A 23,923-nucleotide genomic window follows, 5' to 3' on the forward strand; every position below is an offset into this window, starting at 1 on the left:
GGCCACAAAAGCTCTCTCCTCCCAAGCACCCAAAAATAAAACCTGAATGCTATGTCCCTTCCACCCCTGCTGAGGTGACTGCCATGAAACTACCTCTGCAAAGAGCCCTGAGGGTGGTCCTTTGAAAACAGAGACGCCTCCCCTCTGTACCCAGACAGTGGGATCCTGCAGGGCAAAAGCTGCAGTGTGACCATTCAGATGAAACACAGGGCAGTGCAAGTTGATGTGGCACAAAGAGCTTCAGGCTTGTGATGCGCTCTTGTGTTTTTTCAAGTTAATAATGCTTAAACACAAACGCCGCAGAATGGCAAGGTAAGATTAAATACCCACAAGCCACCTTTATATTGTGTGCACGCTCTGTCAAGTTCCTGGCCTGTCTATGTGGTGTGGAAACACAACAGGGACATCGGTGCAGACCCCAGCCAGTCTTCTGTAGGCAAGTACCTCCTCTGTTCTTAACTCAGGTGCAGACAAAGCATTAAAAACATGTCAAAACGCCTGCCATCCTCAGTTTCCCTGGGGCAAAACAGGATGGGTACATGCCTGCTCTACCAGCCATGTGCCAGGAGTTTGCTGAAGAGCCGATGCCCTACCTAGACCTGGAGGCTGGAGGTAGGTGACTTGATGAAAATTAGAGTCGGTCCAAGCGGTATTTCTGGGGATGGTGGTGGTGAAGTTGAGAGTGCTCATCAGACTTATTAGCTAATAGCTTTTAACTTACAAAAACAAAAATAAGGAGAGGATGTGTGATGGTGTGTGATTTTTTCAAAACCCCCAAACTTGCCATTTAGACCTTTTCTGAAGAAAATGTTTAATTGAAAAAGAAATCTCCAAGCAAAGTATTTTATTTCAAAATGAGCTTCTCTTCATTCAAACATCCATCCAAATCTCTGCTTCAATTTAGTCTGGAAAGATCTCCGTTTATTTCAGCTTGGTCACTAAAATGAAGAACTTTATTTTTTAATGTGGCTTCACCTCAAGCATATACTGCTTCAGGAGGTAGCCAGGGAGAGGTGGCGGGGTTATTCTGTAACTGCAGTGCCCAGAAAACACAACTCTTACCAGGGTTAGGGTTATTTGCAGCTTCTTTATGAGGAATCTGCATGATCTGCGTCACATCAGATAGCCCACAAGATTTTTCTACAATGGATTACCTCTGGCAATGTTTTCCAGAGATTTCATTTATTGCAAAAAGACCAAAGGTAATGTCATTCTTGTGCTAATGCCTACAATAATCACCTCTTTGAGAGGTTTGATTCCAGAATAAATGTGCCAATAAATATTATTCTTGCTCGCCTGTCTGAATAGCAGCGAGGCTTACTTCACAACTGTGTTGAGGGGGAGCAGGGCCCAGCGGCTGGCAGGAGAGAGGAGAGGAGGGATCTGAATTCCTGTGGGCTCTCCCTTTTCCAGGAAATCTGCATCCAAATAATGTCATGATCGCCCCAGCCGGTGTTTGAGAATCACCACAGAGTGGAAGACATTTGCTGCTCTCCGCTGTCTTAAGAGTAAAGCAGTTGGGTGAGACGCTAGGGTGAGAAAGAGAGGTTGAGGTCCGGAGGCTATGCTGAGACTAACCCCAGGTTCCTGGAGGACATGAGGAGTCTATATCAGACAGCACCTAACGTGGATTGTCGTTTCTGTCATTGCTTATGCCTGATTCAGCAAAGCACATACCGGTATAGACCAGAGCTGGACAGTTGGAGACACGAAATGAGATTGCAGAAACCACATTCTGAAACGATCACAAAATTGCTGGGGGATGGGCTGAGAGCACTTCTGAAGATAAGTATAAATTAAAATACAATAAATTGCTTATCAGCTTAATGTCCCAATCACTTACGCTCAGAGAGCAATCAGATGCTGGGTATAATTAGGCGTGGGGCAGGACCCAATCAGCATCATCTCCACAGAGCGCGCTACTGCTGCTCATTGGCGTTTGCTATCACGGGGCACATATAAACTCACAGCTGTAGCACAGCGAAAGCACTCAGCCAATACACTGAAGGCGGTGAGTATGGCTTATCTACGACTGAACGTGCTTCTTTTATAATAGCAAAGTACACGGGAGCCGTGCCTGCTGACCAGGTAACGTTGTTATCACGGGAAGGCTTGAGAAGAGGATTCTGGTAGTGTCTGCTTCTCAGCCTCTTCGGAGGTTGGTGATCTAGGGAATGTCTGCGCAAGATCTGGCTAAGTCTAAAAGCCAGGGAGGTCCTGGCTTTGTGCTGCATGGCCAGTTGGGCAGTGGAGCAGGTTGTCTGGGGAGCCCGTGCAGTCTCCATCCCTGGAGGTCTGCAGGCCCCAAGAGGACAAAGTGCTGAGTCTGTGCCCAGCGCCGACCCAGCTCTGAGCAGGTCCAGGGATTCTGTTGAATTGATGCTGCATTTGTCTCACTCAGTGAGAGCTATACCATTTCTTTAACGTAAATCAAGAAAATTGCGTTTCGCTTTGAATGGAGTAAGTTTCCATGAACTCTCTCTCCTCTGCTCAGTTATTTTCCTTCAGACTGCTTTGAAGTATCTCATTCTTCCTATTGAAGTTATCAGCGCAGTCTGATAACCTAATAATCACAATCTCTTATCTGTGAAGTACTCTATAAATATTAGCTTGTGCTCTTTGTCATATAATTTCCGTAAGTGGCAGCAGCTGCAGAGCTGCATGTAACCGTGCCCTGCCGCTTGGACCGCCTCCCAGTTCCAGTGGATATTTCCATTATCTTTTCCCCATTCTGTCTCGTCTCAGGCTGCTCTAATTGGAAGTCCTGCACTCTGAAGAGACTTACGGGGCCATTACAAGACAGCTACAACAGGTCAGACGTATTTGACAGCTAATCAAATAATGGCTGAGGCTTCAGGCAGGGGTTAGAAGGACTGTTGGGACATAGGTAAGAATTCTGGTAATCAGGAGAGGACATACCTTTGCTTTGTGATGTAAGGTGACCTGAAACTGCAGTGGAAGCAGTGTGGGGAGATGTTTGTGTTAGACATTGCTCTGTTCAGCAATCCCCAGCTGCAGTCAGACTTTCCACAGTGGTCCCATCCCCCTTCCTGCCTGTGCTTCTCACCGAGCAAGCATAGTAGCAGGATGAGGCCGCTGAATCTATCAGCAGAGGAGTGGCTCACTCCTCTGGTGTTGCGTCAAGGCCTCAGAAAGATACAGGGAAGGTCAGGCTCTGCTGATCTCTTGGTACCGTTTCAGGTTGTCCGCAATCTTGTATAGACTTTCTGGGCGTTCCTGTGCTTCAGGCTTCATATTTTTAAGTTTTGCTTCAGAACCGCAGTGGCTTTAAATGTCTCTTATCTTAACTACAAATACAGACCCTGGGCATGGCTGTGCAGAGATTTTAGAATGATTCAAGGTTGGTAGGGTATCTGTTGAGTCCTACAGCACTGCACAGGGAATTAACCAGCCTTTGAGAAGATAAATGAGAAATCCTCTGGCAGTAAGGAATGTAGACATTGACATAGTCAAGGGACAGGTCTTGCTTCTTTGTTCTCTGGGCATCTAGAAACTATGTCTGAATCTACTCCGGGTGACTGAATAAATGAAAAATCCCGTTCTTTCTGTTTTCATGTATTAGATGGCAAGGGAACTGGACATAATGAGCAGAATGTGATCTTATTTTAAAAAGTGGAATACCAATAATGTCATTCCCTCCATGCAGTAATCTTGCACGTGCTGTCTCACCACAGACAAATGGGTAGTGGTGACTCCCCACATGCTTAGCTGAAACACAGTCTCAGGGAACAACAACCTAAACTGGACGTGCAAACCTGGATAATTCCTCTACATGGAGGGGGTCAGTGGCACCAGGTCCTCTCCAGTGATCCCTACAGCTCCGTGTGCTTAATGATGTCCACCAGCTCTTCCCATAAACACATCACCATAAAATCTCCTGGCCTTGGCCTGAGGAGAGGAGGGCACAGCCGGGCCCTGTCTCAGGGCCTGTTGGAGGGGACAGGGGCTTGCATTGTGCTCAGCAGCCACTGCCCAGCCTCCTGGGGGTCAGCACCCACCAGGACAGGGAGATCAGCACCCACAAAGAGGGGAAGGATCCAAAAAGCAGACCTTGTGCTGTTTTGTAGCAGCTAAAACTTTCAGCCTCTCCTAGCACAAAATGGTGAAGATGGGCATACTCGGGCCTCAGTAAATAATAATACTAACAATAAAATCTTATTTCCAACATTTTAGTTGGTAAACAGAGGCCTCAGTTGTGAAAACATGCTAACTCCCCCTGATAAATTGCAGTTTATCTCTTCTTTACCCACACAAGTGACTTTTGCTCCTTCCCAGTTAATGCATTAGGTAAATAAGGATTTGCTTGGGGAGACACTCTCAAGGCTGACACAAATCCTGGCTTGCAAGGAAAATGACTTTTTTTTTTTTTTCCTTTTAATCCCTCCCAAGAAACTACAGGTTTGGTGGTGGTTGGGTACAACATGGAGAGGCAAAGTTTGCAAGGACTGCTTTTATCAGACCCACTGCAGGGTCCAAGCCATTTTGACCTGTCTGCCCTCTGCACCTGGGGCCTTGTTGCCTTGTGGGGCTGGAGCAGGTGCCAGCCGTCTGCCTGAGGAACAGAAATGGCTTTAGGGTGCTAGGTCCCTCCAGGGGCCTTTTTTTCTGAGAAAAGAGGATAAACCAGCTCAGGATGAGCTCTTTGTACCCAAATTTTCTCTGTGTGCCTACATCCAGTGCATTGCAACTGGCTGACTTGGTTCCACACGAGGTGGCACGATGTCTGCCTGCCCCCCCCAGGAGGTGACAGGCCTGCTTTGGGCCTTGGGTCATATCTGACTGTCAATGTGGACTCTCAAGTGCTCCAAAGTGCTCATAATCTGAGGCACAGGGGCACACTTAGGGTATGAAGCTGGGCCCTCACTACTGCCAGGCCCCATAGTTCATTCTTAATGTCAGGGTCACCATGCCTGGTGGTGTTCTTCATGTTGGGGTGGCTGGGCCAGGTAACCCCACACATTTATTAACCTCCATCTTCAGAGAAGTTCTAGCGCCTTTGGTTGAAATGTTATATTTCTGTGTTTCAGGAACACCCCAACAAAAAGTGAACCCCAGCCCCATCCTCCTGGCTGGTGGAATAGAAGCTGGGAAAGCACAGCTCTGACCTCAGATAAACCTGCTGGGCTACTTCAAAAGAAGTGACTGCAATCGGGTGAAGCAAGCAAGCAGGAGGATGGCAGAAATGGTAATTAAGGCTGCCCTTGGGCTTACATGTCGAGCTACAAATTAATTAGATAACCAGGAGCCAGCCATAACAGTGTGCTGGCTGCTTGCCTGGCTGTTGTGAGTCAGCAGGGCTTTGTAGGTGCAGCAGTCAGCCTGGGTGCAAGTCTCCAAGCATGACTCTACCGAGCCGTAAGGTCCCTTTATTCAGTGAAGGCTGAATCAGGGCCAATTCATTCTGTGGACAAGCCAGAAAAGAAAGTTCCAATTACCAAAAATGTTTCTTTTCTCCATGTGGCTAGTTTCTTTAGCAAAAGAAGGTGGCTGATTAAATTCATAGATGGTCACTCCATAGAAGCTCACACCATAAAGGGGCACATCAAAGCTCCATGTAACCCTTTATCCTGTTACTAGTACTGATCACAATAGCAGAAACTATCGCAGACACTGAGAATAAACTACAAAACCAGACCTGTCCTTTTCTCCACATATAGGGTGTTCCCAGAGCACAGGTACCATTAAGGCCAGTGTGTTTAAGAGCCACTAATGAACTTCACCTTTGTGAACCTGACTAGCCCTTTTCTAATTCCACTTTTGCCTGTTTCGCTCCTATTGCTGTTCCTGACACTCTCATTTTGACTATTATTCAATGCTGAGAAGCAGAAAAGTGTTTCTCATTCCCCTTCCCCAGATCCACCAGGATTTACAGCTACCTGTCTCACTTTCAGTCTGAAGAGTCCTGCTCTCTTTAAGGCATTTTCATACGGAAATTGTTCTATACCTCCTAGCACCTTTGTTGTCCTTCCTTGACTTTTTGTTTCTATTTATTCTCTCTTTTTTTTTTTTTTAGTTTTATTTTAACTTTTAATGTTCTTGTATGCCAGACTAGAGGGGTCTTTTCATCTCTTCGAGGCCCAACACCACAGTACAAGTATTCTCAGCTTATTTACAGGGTAGACTTATCTACAGTTTCTTCATTGCTAGGATGAAAACAAACACACAACAACAACAACAAAAATCTGCTCTTGACCAAATGATAAAATACAGAGCACCACGTTTTCTAGTGGTGGAGGAGAGGTGCTTCAATGTACTGGAAAGCACTGGCACAGGCTGCCCAGAGAAGCTGTGGGTGCCCCATTCCTGGAGGTGCTCAAGGCCAGGCTGGATGGGGCTTTGGGCAGCCTGGGCTGGTGGGAGGTGTCCCTGCCCATGGCAGGGGGGTGGAACAAGGTGGGCTTTAAGGTCCCTTCGATCCCAAGCCATTCTGTGATTCAATGTACATTTGAACAGGAGAAGATTTACTGGAGATGGTGGTTAGGAGATGTTTTACTACATATGTGGTTTAGTACACCAAAGCTGGACATGTGGCAAAAGAGCAATTTCCACCATTTAATTCTTCTGTAGAACGGGGTTTTTGAACAGCCAGTAGGGATGCCCCAAGCAGGCTCTCCATCCCGTTTTCACACCCAAACGTGGAAGTTGTTTCTTGCCTTTGACGATTATTACACAGGAATTATTACACAGGTGCCCACCGACCAAGCTTTTCCTCCCAGGTGACTGTGGGGCTCTATTTCCACTCCACAGGAGATGACCAAGGCCTGCCTGCTCATGAACGGCAGCTGTATGGGAAGTCAGGAATGCAAAGCCGACAGCTCATGGATTCTTCCCAACTTGCCCAGCAAGTGCATGTGGACAGCTGCAACGCCTGCCAACAAGTCTCCACACTCCTGTATACCCTTGTAAGTAACTCTTTCGTGCTGGTTATTTTAGTGTGCAGGAAGCTCGATGTCAGCTTGTGAAGATGAAGCGCTATTGTTACGCTCTGTGTTTTCCATCAGACATTTGGAAGCATCTGCTAGTTTGGGGCATCCATCTGGCTTTAGAAGAATTAAGATGAACATATTTCAGAGGTAGATTTCAACCAGGGACTTGTACACTTCTGCAGAATGGACTCTGTAAAATCCGGTGCTCAACAGCAGGAGTGAAGGTGCTCCCAGCTGCTAGGCACACGTGGCGATGCGGCAATGGCTCTCCCAGCTGTAACGTCCTTGCAGGCTTACAACCCAAAGCTGTCACAGCCGTTCCTTTGTATGACAAAAGTCAGTGACAGCTGTGCGATCACCAGTCAAAGGCCTGCCGCTCAGCGACACTCGTTCATTCGAACAGTCTGACGCAGCGTGAAAAAAAGATTTCAAAATACTAGCAATGTCTTTTATCGGTGACTGGAGACTTTCATAAAAAAACTGATTACCAGGGCCTGGGCTTTTAATTAATGAGGAAATGTCACACGCAGAGGTTGCCCACACTGTGTAAGTGACCCAGGAGTGCAGCGCGAGGCGAGGTGGCTGCTCTGAGCCCGTTCTTGTCCGCACAGCAGCAGATTTCCTCCCAGGGTGAGGCAAGCCTGACAAGGAGCCCCGATTAGACAAGAGGTGCTTTAATGGCCCTGCAAACCAAACGCAGACAGGCTATTAAAGATAAGGCTGTCCTATAAATGTCAGGGGAACTGCGGACACGTCCCTGCTGTGCCAAAGATGTAAAGCACAAATTCAGCTCCAGTACGCGAGGAACTGTGGAGGTGAGGCACTGCTCTGCGTAAATGCCTGCCAGCTGTGAGCCGGCGTGGGGATTTTGTCCCACGTGCAAGGTGGGACACAGCTGGAGCATGGCCCACCAGCACTTGTGAAGCTCAGGAGCCCCCAGGTCTGGCCCATGAAGGAGGAGTGGGCTCCACAGGCTTAGTGTCAACCCAGCAAACGTGCACCCGGTCACTCACACAGGGCAAGTGGTGCAGATAGCGCCTCAGGACAGGCTCAGATCTTTTCAGCCAAACTGTGTTCTCTCCTCTGTTACCATGCTGAGCAGGATAACATTGTTATTTAGCAATTTTTAGTGATTCAGCAGTGGGGTGTGAGAGGTGCAGCAGGGCATCTCCAGCAGTAGGGCACTGGGAACATCAGGACAGTCCCCTGGGGATGGGAACAGGCCGACGGGGCCCCTGTGGCATCACTGGGGCAGGGACTGACATGTAGTCTGCTGCACTGATAAAAATAGACAGGAGTCATGCAGCACAGGGACATCACCATTTCACTTTGCAGAAACATGTGGAAGGGGAACTGTTTGTTTTTCCTGCTCTGGATGGCAGCTGATATGGCAAAAATCTCTGGGCTTTCTGTAATTCCCATGTGAAACCTGATTTTTCGAGGTAGAAGGGGATAGTACCAGGGAAAGAAGGCAAGGTGGTACTATATTTAAGGATATTAATTATTTAAGTTTTCTGAGAGATGAAGAGGTAGAGTGGTTCTGATAGTCCTTGATCCAGTTCTGACCTGCTACAGAAAGGATCACTTACGTGTTTTTTTTTTTTTTTGCCAGGACTGCTTTTCCTCTGGACCTCTTATGGAATAACATGCAATGAGTAAAAGCAGAAATCCTGGAGAAAAAAAAAATATATATATATATATATTTTTCACTGCTATCCTGAACTGATAGCGACCATTTCAAGACAGGAGTACCCCCACACTATCCTTTAGGAGCACCAAAGGCATTTTCCACAGATCCTGCTATCCAAAGATATCTTCAGGCACACACACAGCGTTCACCTAGCTGGGGAACGGAGCTGACTGTGCTAGCATGATTTTTGTAGTAAGATATGGTAGTCACTAGGGAAGGAATTTGATAGAAACTGCAGAAAATTTGGTGCCTCCTCATGCCATGGCTCAGCCCCACTGGAACCACTGAGCATTTCAGCCGCTTTTAGGGCAGATGGAAAATGGCTCAGCTGTGGGGAAAGCTCATTTATTGAGTTATTGCCCCGAATTTACCAGCACTCGGCAGAGGTAACACTTTCCACAGAGGGAGAGGCAAGAGCACACGTGCAATGTGCCATCATTTCTGGGCGTGAGATGTAAACGCCTGCACTGCAACGCCACCCTGTCCCCTCGCAGGGCAAGAAGCGTCTATACCCTTCTTGCAAAACGCGGAGGGGAGGTGCGTGTGTGTGTCTTTAAGTAAATCAGCATGTCATCCCTGCATCACATGGCCCTTCTGTCAGCAGACAGCCATCTGCCTGGCTGCGATAGCAGACCAGGATAACTTGGGTTCAAGGTTCAAGGGATGATAGTGGGCGAGAGCCGTGCAAAGGGGAGCTGAGCGGCGAGGGGGTGGGGGTTTGTCACCCCGCTCGGAGAGAGACGTGCTGACTATCGACCAGGGGCAATACATTTGTGGCCCCAATAAACACGGCCCTCATCAATCTTCTTCCTCCTTCTTTTAAGAAGTTCAAGGACACCAGCTCCCTGTCTGCGTGGCAGGATGCGTTCAGCCATGTGTTGGGCAAACAAGGCTTTTTCGTTCTGGTTGCAATCGCTGTGACGTGGTTCTTGGCTTCTGCTGGCATCCGACAGAGACCAACAAAACCACGAGGCTGAATTGCCTTGATCCAAGAACTCAGTTTAATTATTTGCCAAAAAAAATTCCAGAGTCCTCTGCTTCACGGCAGAATTAACAACTCAGCCCACGGGAGCGGGGCAAAGCTCTGAGCTGTGTAACGAGGCTGTGCTGGAAGCAAAGGTGCACTGCTGCCTGGCCCCAGGTGAAGCTGAGATGTGTCACCGCGGACGTGGCTTCTGGATGAGCACAGCTGGGCTGCACAGACCTGCGAAAGGCAGCATCCAGGCTGGCGTTTCGTTTCTGGATTGTGGGCACACGCTGGCAAACACCAAGAGTGTGACAAGTCCTTGGCTGAAAAAGCTGCCAGGTTCACGCATGAAATTCAGGCAGGATTCAGCACAAGGATCTTCTCCAGACCAGGTGGTGGCCCTTCATGCTCTGAAATGCAGCAATCGATTGATGCTGGTGAGCAGACCTTGCTGAGAGAGGCCCCTGCTTGCTAGATGGTTAGAGACTGAAAAGGTTGATGTAGAGATGGATGAAAATATGAACAGCAGAGGTTGTGTTGGGTTGGATGGAGGAAAGAAGAGGCATGTGTTGTGCATGGTCTGCTGGCTTTCTCACCAACTGTGTAAGATCCTGAGGCTTGTTTGCTGTTCTCACTTCACTTAATTACACATCTGCCCTCAGGCCTTGTAGAGCAAGGCATTTCAGAACAGCCCTGAAAACTAACTACATTATTTTTTACATAAAGGAATAAATAACTGATGGTAAGAGTGATGGAAGACCACAACCAGACCCTTTTGACATTACCTGTCAAAGGAAATCTTTTCTCTTGAAAAAAGGAGTCTCTTGGTGGTCTTGCTGTAACCTTACTCAGGTTTTGTCTTGGCTCATGTTGCATAAAAAGTTGCCCTGATTTGGCTTTTTTTTTTTTTATATATCCTTTCATACAGGCCAGAAGAAACAAAGATCTTGCCCAACATCCTGAAGAAAATTGGCTGCACCCCAATGGTCCGAGTCAACAAGATCGGGAAGTCCTATGGGCTCAAGTGTGAGCTCTGTGAGTTTCCCCTTTCCACCAGGTTTTTCCGGGCCATGAGGTGAGGTTGAGGGGCAGCATCAGTGGGGGCTTCAGAAGAGGCTCAGTGGAGAGCAAGAGCAGACGGGGAGGGCCAGGTGTGTGTCCTGCCGGCTGAGCTGGAGCTGGGCCAGGCACTGCCCCTGGAGATTTCACTTTCTGCTTCCCCTGGGGACGATCCCAAAGCGCAGCTGGAGGCAGAAGAGCAGGGGCTGCAGGCAGCTGGGTGTATCGGCCACCAGCGTGCCAGGTTTTCCAGCAGGGCTCAAGTCCTCTCTCACTGCCTCTGAGGCAGGAGCGACAGCTCACACAAGGGTTTTTAGCCTGCTGTCCTGCAGAATAAGCATGATGCAATTAGTCTGCTTCTGTTATATGGACTTCTCAGTCTCCTTTCCTTTACCTTTTAACCCCATTTAATTTCAGCCAGTCTGGAAGGAAAGAGAGAGGTCTCAGAGGCATCAAGGTTCATGAGTTTCACGTCACGGTGTAGGAAGGAGAGACTTGGCTAGTGCTCACACCCCATAAAACAGCACAGCAGGCACTTACAATCTTATTTGACTGTAGGGAACCCCGAGGGTAAGTAGCCTCCCCAGGGCACATGGCCCTCATGAAGAGGTCTGTGCTCTCTGAAGCTGCCTTCTCCTCGGACAACGTCTGGCTGGGGCAAGCTCCTGGGGGTTATTTGGTGCAGACAGAACTGGGCAAGCCAGGGAACGAGACAGAGCCCCATTTTCTTGGGTGGTGTCTCCCTCCCATGGTGCAGCAAGGGAAGGAGAATAGGATACACACAGCAGCTGCGTGTTCCTGAGCTGCGTGTGGCTCAGCACAGAGCCCCGTGCCCAGCAAAGAAACGAAGGCTTGCAGCCCTGCAGCACGGAGGAAGCAGTTAAGATTAGATGCAATTACTTTGTAATCTCCGTGCCTCTGAGGCCGTCCGTGTAGCTGAAGTTTTGGCAGTCTGCATTATAAAATGCAGTGATAATCACTGAGATTTCCCCCCCATTGCTCTGGCTGCTCACGGAGCTGGGTGGTTTGTCGGCCTGCTGGCGCCGCCTCCCCTACAACTAAGAGACTCGCATCCTAAAAGTGCCCGCGAGGCAGCGTGGTGCCCCCAGCTTGCCCCTGATGGAGCCTGCCCTTTGCTTCCCAGTGGCAAAATGCGAGTACTTCAACGCGGGGGGCAGCGTGAAGGACCGCATCAGCCTGAGGATGGTGGAGGACGCGGAGAGAGCGGGGATCATCAAGCCGGGAGACACGCTGATCGAGCCCACCTCGGGGAACACGGGTAGGAAATGTTGGTGTGCCCCATCCGGCCTGGCACCTCCCAGGGCTTGGCACAGAGATCTGAGGAGTCCTTACACCTGGGAACAGCCCAAGCTGCCTGCACCTCCCCAGGGCAACGTGCTTTCCTTCCCACTTAGCCTGGGGCACTGTGGCTCCGGCTCTGTCCTCATCTCAGCTCGCCTCCCTCCCTCCTGGCAGCCTCTGAGTGCGGAGATGTCTCATGGCTGAAATCCTGAAATTCCTGAGGGCCGGGGCAACCCCATGTGCTTTCTGCATGGGAAGATCTTGAATATTCAGAGGTTCCCACAGAGGGCTTCCCTGATGCGAGAGGGCTGCCCTTTCCTGGGGCAGCACCACACTCCCTGCAAGTGCTCCCCGTGCCCTCCCGTGGGGACACGCTGCTCCAAATGCCCCGTGTGGCTCCATCCATCCCCCACAGGGACATCCCAGAGGACTCACGAAGGGTGCCCTCAGGTGTAGCTTGGTGCAAATGCCTACATGGTGTTCACCAGTGGGAGAGAGGCGCATGGGAAGCAGGAGAGAGCACGCGTGTCGGCGGGCCTTGCCAAAATGCTGTTGTCAAGCGCTTCCCTTTCCTCCCCTCAACCCAGGAATCGGGCTGGCACTGGTAGCTGCAGTGAAAGGTTACCGCTGCATCGTCGTCTTGCCGGAGAAGATGAGCATGGAAAAGGTCAGAGCTCTGTAGGGTACCACCCCACAGCCTGGGGACATCTCCCTCTCTGTCTCTCTCTGCCTCTCCCCGTCAAGAGACGGACTGTCCTCTCCTCTAAAGGGTAACGAGCCTCACTGCAGATACCAGCATGTCTTTGTAGCTATTCAAGAGATTTCCTTTTGACAAAAAAAAAAAAAAAAAAAGCACGCTGAGATGCTCTCCATCATGCTACGATTTCCCTTAACTGAGAGACATTTAAGGTTCTCTGAGATGCGCTCTCAAGCTGGTGGATATAAGTCCTTTTTGCACAAGAGCTGATGATCAGGTGAAACTGCGGCCCTTGGGAAGGCAGAAATCACCACTGTGGGGAGCAAAAGTCTCACAAACTGTTCAGCTGAGCTCATAAAATCACAGAACCATTACGGTTGGAAAAGACCTCCAACATCACCTGGTCCAACTGTCCCCCAGCCACCAGTGAAGCCAGCCCTGGCCCCTGACTTGGCTCAGAACAGAGCCCTTCTCCAAAGCACCGCCCTCATTTCAACCTAAATCTCACTTAAGCTCGCTCTGGATCAGATGCCACGTGCAGCTGCCGCGGGCTTTGCCTCCAGGAGTGGTGGCACTCAGCCCCCCTTCTCCTTTGACACCCTCTCGCCCCAGCAGCCACACCTCTCAGTGTATTAATACCCGCAGATTTATGGGAGTTGCTCCTTCCCACAAGGGGACTTGGGGCAAGGAGAGCTTTGAGACCTCCTCCTTGCCCACTTAGACCACAGCACATACAAAAGCTGCTTCCCCGATACTGCTCCCTGCCCTGCTTCCCTCTGCCCCTTCCCCAGGTGCCATGGAGCAGAGCAGCACAGTGTCACCTACCTCCTCCGTGTCCCCAGCCTGTCCCCAAGTAGGACAGGGCACGAGGCCAGGCTGGAACCCGTGTGCCAGCTCCAGCCAGGAGGCGCTGGGTGCCAGAAGGATGTCAGAGATGGTACATAACCGAGTGCTGGGCATTGCAGCTCCAAATGCTAAATGTCTCCCGCGTGCGAAGCTGCTCTGGCATCCGACGCTGCCATGGGTGCGTGGGTTCGGATTACCAGCGCCACACGGGATCGCTTGCCCTACATCTCCTTTCTTCCCTCCAAAAGGTCGATATCCTGAAGGCGCTGGGCGTTGAAATCGTGAGGACCCCCTGCACCCGCTTCGATGCCCCGGAGTCCAACATTCGCGTTGCCTGGAAGCTGAAAAGTGAAATCCCAAACTCTCACATTCTGGACCAGGTAAACGCAGCTGCCCCGCAGACTCCCTTCCTAAACACATCTCGCAGCGTGTGCTCCGAGTCTGCCCGTGTTGGGGGGCTTTGCTCGAACTGGCAGCGCAGGCAGATTTCATCATTGTGGGGTCACCATTTTATGGCACGTGAAACTTAATCGCTGCTCTGTAAGGCACAGGGTAGCAGAAGCAAAATCAGCGGCACCTCAAAACCTGTAACGCTTCTGCCCAAGCCAGGAGGTGGGGGAGGCTGGGTTTTCTTGCACACCTGAAAGGCTCCTCATATTGCTTCAGATTTAACTTTGACCTGGAAAATCGCTTTTTACACCAGCCTAGCAGCCTCCCTCCAGCCTCAGAAATAAGCTCCCTACCCAAAAGGGCAAACCCTGGTGACTCACGGCATCAGTTCCTGCAGCACTGTTCTCGCAGAGGAACACGCTTCTCCCTTTGGCCTCACCCAGATCCCTACAGTGAGCAGGGAACCCCCCCAGTGTCTAAAAACCATTCCTTCCTGGTGACAAAAAGGGAGCTCAATCCCTGAGTACGCTTTCCAGAAGCAGCCTCCCCAGCCTACAGGTGTGAACGTGGGGCTGCACACCCTTCAGTGCCCTACCTGGGTTCCCACTGCAGCAAATCCCCCTGTAAATGTAGGACAACTGCTCTGGCCCACATTGCCCGGACACTTCACTGGCTGCACTGCCTGCCACCAATGCCACAAATGACAAAGCTGCTCTCAAAATCACATATATGATATTTGAAAATAATAATATGACATTTGAGGGGGAAGTTTTTTTTTCATTTTCTGAGCTTTTTGGGAGTATTGTGCAGCTGTATTTTCAGCTTCTTCTAGGCATCAGAGACGGCTAATAATGCTTCTGTCTAAGCAATAGCTGAAATGTTGAAGGACTGTCTTGCCTCCAGCAGCTAGGCCTTTAAAAGCCCTCCAGGTCCCATAAAATGCAGAATATGGGACACCACACGAGCACTGCGTACCGGAGGCTGGATGTCTGTGGGCACGTTCAGCCTTCCAGGCCTTTTGCGCGGCCAAATCCTCAATGTCCTCAGAAAACTCTTCCAAGGTGACAAAGAGGAGGCATCACCTGTGACCTGGCAGCCCTTGCCAGGGAGAGGAGGGGGGCGGCTGGATGCTTTGGGCAGGGCTTGTCAGGAGCTATTGCTAGTTCGGTATTTGACCTAGGCTTTCCCCAGTAACTCGTGCTGTTCTCTGTTGAAATAAACAGTACCGAAATCCAAGCAACCCCCTGGCTCATTACGACACCACCGCCGAGGAGATCCTGGAGCAGTGCGAAGGTACCGCTTGCGCTGCTGCTTCTACGTGCCGAGGGTGTGCAGAGGGCTGGAGCCCTCTAGGAGAGGCTTGTTTTACACAGTTTATTCATCTAAAGGTGTAGAAACGACAAAGAGGGCCTCTGTAAGGGAAGGTACCCCTGATAATGCTGGTGCACAGTGTGGCAACTTCACACAGGCCGCTCCTGATCCACCTAAGCCTGCAGGACTTTCCTGTTGTGGCCTCTGCTTTCAAAAGCCCAAGGGAGGAGACCAGAAACAAAACACCGAACAAAACCAGGCTCCCCTGAAGGAGGAAGGGCCCATTGCTCAGCTGATCCATCTCTGTGACCTGTCAGCTGAAAGTACGAGGTGTCCCGGGAGGCCCCACAGGGGGGTACATACCCATCGGGGCACGCAAGGTTGCATCTGATCCTGCAACCTCATTTGCAAATCAAATCGGATCATAACTTATCAGCCTTCCTACCACTACAACATTTAGATTTGCTCCCCCTGGCAGCCAGTAGTGAGTTGCGAGGCCTTTTCCCCCAGTGCAGTTGCATCGCAAGCCTCTGAAGGCCTGACTGATTCTGCTCCTACACCGTTTCACCAAATTCAGTGGGGCCGCACCTGGCTGACACTTGTGCCGGTGCAGAGCCTTGCCATCTTCCCCTGCGGGTGCTAGCACCAGCTGACAAGTTGTGTCTGCTACTGCTACGTGCCATTATTCATCTGCACGCGTTGCCTCAACACGGCGTGGTCTGAAAGGCCTGGAGGGGCTGAGATCCTCCCTCCCCCTTCAGCCAGCAGGTGCCAAGCATGCAGAAATCGTGGAAACCACTGGGAGATCTGGAGGTCATCTTCAGCCCCCGGTGCTGAGGAAGGACCAGCTGCCTGTTGTAGCAGCTGAGGGACGTGAGGCTTAGACAACAGGGAGACAGTGCTGGAGGCCGTGCTGACTCTCACATCTCCCTTCTCTGGCCTGCAGGCAAGGTCCACATGGTGGTGATTGGATCTGGCACGGGAGGCACCGTCACCGGCGTTGCCAGGAAGCTGAAGGAGAAGTGCCCAGAGTGCAAAGTAAGCTGGAAGAGGCAGGGCTGCCCACTGGGAACGGTGGCTCCCCTGGGTTTTCCTGCCTCTGCTTTCAGTCAAGACTAACCCTACGGTCCACGTCACTCTCTCTCGTAAGGGCTGAGCTTTGGAAGTAGCAGCCCCTGCCAAGGGGGTGATGACAAACACCTGGGGTGTGATAACGTTTTAAGCCACCACAGCCACTTCCGCAGCAGCTGAACGCTATCTGTTTAAAAAGCTCGTGGGGAACTGTACTTTTTTTTCGGTCCTAAAGATCTCCACGCTGCCAGTGGGTAGGCATATTAGTGAATATCGCAGGGAGAAGAATGGTGCTGATAAGGGCATCGGTAATTTTTTGGTTTGAGTCACGAGATTATTTCTGAACCCCCTTTGTGGTTAACCAAGCTTCCTTCCCTCGAAGATCATCGGCGTAGACCCCGACGGCTCCATCGTCGCTCTGCCCTGTGAGCTGAACAGGACGAACAACACCACCATAGAGGTGGAGGGCATTGGCCATGACTTCATCCCTACTGTCCTGGACAGATCTGTAAGTAGCTGCGTGGTGAGAGGCCTCTGCCTGAGCTTTGTCTTTGCATCCAGCCTACTCTCACCATTTCCTCTCCCCCATCCTGGCTCTGGAGCTGTCAGGCATCTTTCTCTCCCCGAGGAAAGGGTGCTGGCTGGACAGGCTGGAGGAGCTGCCCACAAACAGTCTCCAGACTCGGGATGCCCTGACAGATGCTTTTGTTTTCATCGAATGCTCAGAGCTGCCAGATGTTGTAGGCAGCAGCACCGCTGCGTTCGTCAGAGGGTCACAACCTGAAATAGCACTTCCAGGTCTTGCTTCCTGCCTTGCTTACTTGCTTACTGTCTTGCTCTCTCTTCAGGTGGTTGATCAGTGGTATAAATGCAACGACAGAGACTCGTTCCTCATGGCTCGCAGGCTGATCAGAGAGGAGGGATTATTGTGCGGTAAGCATCAGTGGCAGCAGCTTCTTCTTCACTCGACAAACTTTTTAACCTCGTTGTTTAATTGCTCTGGGAGCAAAACACTTCAGGGGTAGGTGCTCTCTGCATTTTGTGCCTGCTAGGCTAACGGGGCTGAACGGCTGAATCCAGAGCTGGTGTGTAGGCCGCTGTAGGCTTCAGAGGTGTTGCAGTGAGTCAGTGGTCTGGGATCTGGCTCCTCGGCAACAATAATTATAGAAGCAATAACTCTCCTCTTGCTGTAACACTTTTGCACAGGGAACTGGATCTTCAGGCCTAATTCTGCCTGGTATAGTGTTACATGGACTGAAGAGAAGGATTAATAGGATTCAGGACAGGACAGGTGGACTAGAACTGTCCCACCACTAACAACTCTGTGAGGCTGTACTCTCTGTCTTTGAACTATTGCCACACTAGAGGTGCCAGGTTTGGACCGGGAAAGTTTGTAAGTAAAGTAAGTGTAAGATGTTCTTACCGAGTATTTCTCCTCGTGCCAACAAGCTGTAAGTGATCCCCAGGGCTTTCCAAAACGAACAGGTGCCCTCAGGCAAACCCTGCCTATACCCGAAGAGCCTCTACACGGCATCAGTGTCCCGGAGCAGATAGTTACGTGTTTGTGTCCAGGGCCAGACAATACACAGCTACAGGCCTGTAGTTACAGCTGGGAAAACTCCTGAGCACTCCCATCCTGGGGGTTTTGAGGAAGATCAGGCAGTTTGTTGTGTTGATTTAACCTAGCAGGCTCAGGCTCACCGTGTTTCAATGGAAACCGCTCGCTGAACTCAGCTGGTGAATAGCTTCATGTTCCCAGAACTGCATTTTTCAGGGACTTTCATCATGGGTTTGAAAAATGTGACCCGGTGCTAATTAACCTGCTGTAAAATACGTGCTGCCTTGAGTGCAGTGCGTAATTGGCACACAGATAGGGGAATGTCTCTCACTTCCAGTACTCGAGTGGGAGAATTGCCTCTGTAAAGCAGGGCCCTGCTGCCCCTACGTGCAGCACACCACATGCGTGCACACACACACGCGGGGAGTGTTTAGGTCTTCCCATCACGTTGGCCTGGTATTCCAAGCATGAATGTAATGTTCATGGCTTGCTTTTTTCACTCTTTACAATGCGTGTAAAGCAAACCTTTGACGGCCAAACACGCTGGCCAGAAGCTCTAGATTTGGCGTAGCCTTCTCCTCACCTGAAGGTGTGGGCAGCAGTGGGATGGATGTCCCCGTATTGCACCTCTCAGCCCTTGGCCTGTTGCCACACGCCATCACATAGACGTGTCCCTTTAGTCTCCACCCAGTCTTTTTGTGTCCCAAAAACCTACAAGGCCCTGGGGCCAGCTGTCCTCCCTCTCCCAACGTTTTTCTCTCTCCTCTGGGTACCCATCCAGGCGGCAGCTCGGGCAGCGCCATGTCCGTCGCCGTGCGGGCAGCCAAGGACCTGAAGGAGGGTCAGCGCTGCGTCGTCATCCTGCCCGACTCCGTCAGGAACTACATGTGAGTTTCTTGTTTTCCCCTCAAACAGCTCACGGGGGAAAAAAAAAAAAGTAAGCAAACATCAGGGAGAAACGTCGTGCTGCGGTGATAAGCGACAGGGGCTGGCTGTTGGGACGCCCGGGTTTATTTCCTCTCGTTGCTGACCGACTGCACGGAGCAGGAGTCAGTCAAGCCGAGTTAGGAAAGCAAATAGCTGGCATGCTTCGAGCAGGCCCTGAGCACTCGCAGCTCCCGTTGACCTTAAAAGGGGTTAAGAGCAGCCAGCTGCAAAAATCATGGGAGCCCCGAGGCAGTGCTGCGGTCTGGGGCATGGAGCAAAGCACGGCTGCGTGCGGAAGGCTCACAGACCCGTCCTTTGTTGGTGATTTCTAGGTCCAAGTTCGTGAATGATAAGTGGATGATAAAAAACGGGTTCCTAAATGATGTCCAGGAGCATAAGCCTTGGTAAGACAACTTCCGCCGGTATGAGCTGCGTTAAGGAAATCAGCTTCCCGAGTCTGGGAATGATTATCTTCAAAGGGAAGTATTATCTTCTATTGCTGAAAAAATGCAGTCGAGTCCAGATCCCTCTGAGAAGGCTGTAAGCTCAGCTCCTCTCTCCTGAGTGGCGAGATATCCCTCTTCTCTGCTCACAGTCTATTCAGTTTCTGTCCTGAAGATGCTGATCTGCTCCCACCTGGCAGTCTTTGCTCAGGCCACCTGAACCCTGCTGAGCAGAAGGGCTGAGCTGGATGGAAATCTCCACCCAAACCCCCACACTCCCCTGTCGATATCCAAAGGAACACGAGGCCGGTGGGCAGAAGTGTCCCCCTCGTAGCAGGAAGCCTTTCAAACAGCTCTGGGGGTTTGTCTGGGCAGGGAACACTCAATTTCCACTTTCTGGAGCTGAGGGCCAGAAAAGACGACCACCTCAGCTGCATCTTGCACACCATGGGGAAAATGTCCCCTCAAGGCAGGGAACCACAGACTGCTGATGGCAGCTAACGTGTAACTGGGCGAACGGCGCTGGTTGAGAAAGCACCTAGGCTTACTGAGGGACTGCAGGTATTCCTCGTGTCACCTTTTATTTTGGGTTACTCTAACCAAAGGTTTCTGCACAATATTTCCTGAAAGCTTTATATATTTCCAAGGCCTCTAACACCTGGTTAGGATGGTTCTTGGCCCCTCCAGCCTCTCACATTGCCCTGCATTTTCTGCAAGGGCTGAGATGCTGGGAGTTTCCTGTGGTCCCCAGCAAACAAGTGTAGCTCATCCCTCCTAACTCACATCAGCATTTCTGCCAGGCTCTCTCCTTGAGGAACAGCAAATCCATTTTGAGGCTCCAGGCTACAAAACCAAAGAAGTAAAACTGGTCGGCCTCTGCTTTAAGCTTACAGGCTTAAAGTGTGAGCTCTGCAGGCAGGCAGAAAGGATATCCCCGCACAGTTGGCCTTATTTCCACCGGCCTGGCCTCCCCGCGCAAGGCCCGCAGCCACGCAGCCGCGAGTAACAGCTTGGCGCTGCCATTTGTCTTCCAACAGGTGGTGGAACATCAAGGTGCAGAAACTGAATCTCTCAGCCCCTCTCATTCTTCTCCCAGAAGTCAGCTGCCAAAAGGCGATTGAAATCCTGCAGGAGAAGGGATACGACCAGGCTCCCGTCGTTGCTGAATCGGGGTAACTATTTTTACTCGTCACATGGACGGCTGTTCAAACAGGAAAAAGTTGTTCAAACATGATTTAAAAAAAAAAAAAAAGCAGCTCAGCCCCTACATAAAATGTGTGCCTGACCTCAGGCCTGGCTTTTGGCAAAACTCCCTGTTCCCTCGCAGACTCATTTTGGGAATGGTGACCCTCAGCAACACCCTCACCTCGGTGCTGGCTGGAAACGCACAGTTCTCAGACCCCGTTACGAAAGTCATCTACGACCAGTTCTCAAAGGTACCGCTGGGGCCAAGCCCTGTCTGGGGAGGGGGAGGAGGTGCACGTCCCTGGAGGTGCTCGAGGCCAGGCTGGATGGGGCTTTGGGCAGCCTGGGCTGGAGGGAGGTGTCCCTGCCCATGGCAGGGGGGTTGGAATTAGATGGTCTTTGAGGTTTCTTCCAACCCGAGCCATTCTGTGATCCTATGCACCACCACCTGCGAAAACGCTGCCTGTGGGGTTCACACAGCAGCTTTGTGGGTTGCCCACAGACCGTCCCATCGCCCCAGAACAGATGGACCCAGATCCTGGTCCATCCTGCCCACCCAGAGCCAGGGTCAGAGGCAGGGGGCAGGCTCCTCGCTGTTGTCCTCTAAGTGTGAAGTGAAATGTAAACTGTCTCTTTCTGTCCTGTTTAGATTGGCCTGGAAGACAGCCTTGGGAAGCTTTCCAGCATCCTGGAGAACGACCACTTTGCTATCGTTGTGCACACGCAAATGCAGTGTAGGTATCTGCGAGGAGAGGAAGCGCTGTGTGGGCTCTGCACGAGTGGCCGAGATGGGAGAGGGAAATTCCCCAACCGAGCTTGGGAGGGATCAGTGCAGCTGCTCCACGTGTGCAGCCCCTCTGCCTTTGCAGGGAGGATTTCTGCCCCGCAGCCCTGCAAAGCTCTGAAGCTGCCAGCTATTCTTTCACCCCTCTCCTTTCCCAGCCCCATTGCCTCCCCTCGTCTCGTGGTTTCCCAGGTAAACCCAACAGGGGAGGTGGGAAGGTGTTCACCTGCCCCCCTGTCCTGACACCAAGGTGGACATGGACTGCAGGCAGCAGCTCGGGGCGCTTTGTGCTTCTGTTTGTGCTTTTGTAGCCCCAGGCTTTTCGTACCCACTTAGGCACTTGACCTTGCATTGAAATCATCGCCGTGCTGGTTGTGGGCAGCAGAGGAAACGAGGGGGAAGTTACGGAGACCTGCAGAATTAGCAGCCCGAGGGCAGGGGCAGAGGAGCATTTGGGCAGGTTAGATAAAGCCGAGGTGGAATTCGGGCCTGTAAGTGCAAGGGGAGAAACCACGCTTCCTGCATCCCACTTCTTAAAGACCCTCTGCTGTGTATGCCTGGAGGCTGTGCCGTCTTCTCTGAACACCTCTGCTCCCACTTCTACCCCAGGGGATGCAGCCAAGAGACGTCCTCCTCCCTCTGTGCCCTGAAGACCTGGGCAAATCTCTTTGCTAAGGGGCTAGGTGCTCTCAGACACCTCTGGTGGGCCAGGGGATGTCAAGAAATCTGAAAACAGATGTCTTGGACCGTGAACAAACCCTGGGCACCCGAGCTGGGAGTCAGGGGTACAATGCCCAGTGATGTATGCAGCCTGAAGCATGCATGTATGAGCCCTGCCTGGGGTGGGAAGGGGCACAGGGCTGCTCTGCCCGTGAGACCAGCCCCATAAAGCTCAGTAGGATCACATGTAGTAGGAGCACGTCAGCCCGAGGGCTGCTGACACACTGGTGGCAGCAGGGCTCCCGCCGTGTTGCTCCCCCGACCCAAACAGGTACGGTGGCAGCTGCTGTTCTGCAAACCTTACACACCTCTCCAGTGCAATCACACCGTAAAACTTCCCGAGGCACAGATTTGGCTTTGCCTCGAGGTGGGTGCTTTGTTTAAAACGTTAGCACGACGAAAAAGCGGTCAGAAGACCCGTGTTTAGAGTGACACGAGAGCTGAAGGGCGCAATTATCCTGATTTTATGGGTTTACGCATTGAACACGCAAAGCATTCCTGTGGTGAGCAACATCTGAGCAGCGTGCAACATCGTGCTGCACTGGCTGCCAGCAAAGGGCTGTCCCCTGAACTCGCAGCCTCCAAAACTACTGCGTGCCTTCAGCCCAGCCCCGCTGCTTGCATCTCTGTGGCCTGCTGCCCCGAAGCCCCCAGCAGCTCACGTTCCTACAAAATGCTCCAAACAAGTTTCCTTCAAAACTGCTTTTGGTGCACGCTTCCGATTCTTTCACCAAAAGCCAACCCTCCTAGGCAGGATTTCCATTCTCAGCTATGTTGTCGTCAGAAGACAAAAGTCTCTTTTGTGTGACATTTTGATATACATTAAATGGCATCCACCAAACAGTATCAGCCAGCTGTACGCAGTGCCTTTTGCTCTGGCTCGCACACAACACCCATTTTTTTCCTCCAGAGCTGCTGTTTTAACGCCCTCACAGTTAGCCCTGTATTTCTTACTTTCTTCCCACACTTTCACAGCTTGGTTTTTGTCTTGTGTGTGGACTCTGGTGGCTAATTGTATTGTCATTTAAGAAAAGATTGATCGGATAGTTAAAGTAATTGTTGCAATGTTATTTTATTAATGATATCAGAGGACGTTATTAGAGCAGAGTAGAAAGTGTCTCCTTGCTGCTCTAAAGAGTCTCCTTAGTTTGGCCTGGAAAGTTTTGTGCTGACAGAAACAGAACCAGAACAGAGTCTGGGCAAAAACTACTGTGAAATCAAGGATCCTGCGCAGGTAAGGACTGCGATATTTGCAGCTGACGCCTCCCTGACATGATCCCAGCAACTTGGCCAAGGCCGCAGCAGTCATTTCAGTGAAGGTACAGCAGAGACAACTGCTACCCCTGTTATGGTTTGCTCCTTATTAAACTAATTTTATTAAGGCACAGCCCCTGCATGGCTGTGGGATCTGCTTTTCTTTCTTGCTTGCTTTCTCGCTTTCTTGCTTTCTTCCTTGCTTTCTTTCTTGCTGTCTTGCTTTCTTGCTTTCTTTCTCTTGCTTTCTTTCTTCCTTTTCTCACTAAATTGGCATTTTCTGTGCTTACAGTTAACGGAAATGGCAGCTCCTTCATGAAGCAGATGGTGTTTGGTGTGGTCACCGCCATGGACCTCCTCACCTTCGTCAGCAGAAACGACAAGAAGTAGGGCAGCAGCCTGGCTGCCCCGAGCCCCGTGCCTCCGGCTGGGTCAGCTGCTCCTCCTGAGCCCGAAACACGCGGCTGAAGATATTTTGTGGTCTAATCCATCTGATAGTTTCTCAAAATCAGTGCAAATTGTAATGTAATAACCGCCTGTCTGCTAAATGCCACCCAGAGTATCACTAAAGAGAAGCTAACCAAAGAAATGCCGTTTGATAGCCATGTGTGGTTACACGGAGCTGCCCAGGGCTGAAGAGGTAATGAGGGGGTAGGGATAGGGTGGGGGTCATGGTTACCCAGATTTTGCCTGGTTTGGGGTTTTGCTGTGTCTGCTGGCAGTAGCGCTGAGGCCTCACAGCTGCCACGAGGAGGAGGAGGAGGAGGAGGAG

At 51.1% G+C, this 23,923-nt stretch overlaps 1 protein-coding gene across 1 annotated transcript; it reads left to right on the top strand.

Moving 5' to 3' along the window:
• Positions 1-557: 557 nt before the first annotated feature.
• Positions 558-23,564, top strand: LOC311211385 (cystathionine beta-synthase-like; the record flags this gene model as incomplete). Its single annotated transcript, XM_084290064.1, has 17 exons — positions 558-612; positions 2,057-2,088; positions 6,769-6,923; positions 10,533-10,639; positions 11,808-11,942; positions 12,553-12,632; positions 13,757-13,888; positions 15,122-15,191; positions 16,156-16,247; positions 16,663-16,788; positions 17,129-17,213; positions 18,620-18,725; positions 19,098-19,169; positions 20,246-20,380; positions 20,536-20,644; positions 21,043-21,127; positions 23,444-23,564. The coding sequence occupies 17 exons, from the start codon at positions 558-560 to the stop codon at positions 23,539-23,541; spliced, it is 1,674 nt and encodes a 557-aa protein (XP_084146190.1). The 3' UTR covers positions 23,542-23,564.
• Between the last annotated feature and the right edge of the window lie 359 nt (positions 23,565-23,923).

The sequence above is a fragment of the Netta rufina genome (assembly GCF_964035555.1).
Source record: "Netta rufina genome assembly, chromosome: 1".
Lineage (NCBI taxonomy): Eukaryota > Metazoa > Chordata > Aves > Anseriformes > Anatidae > Netta > Netta rufina.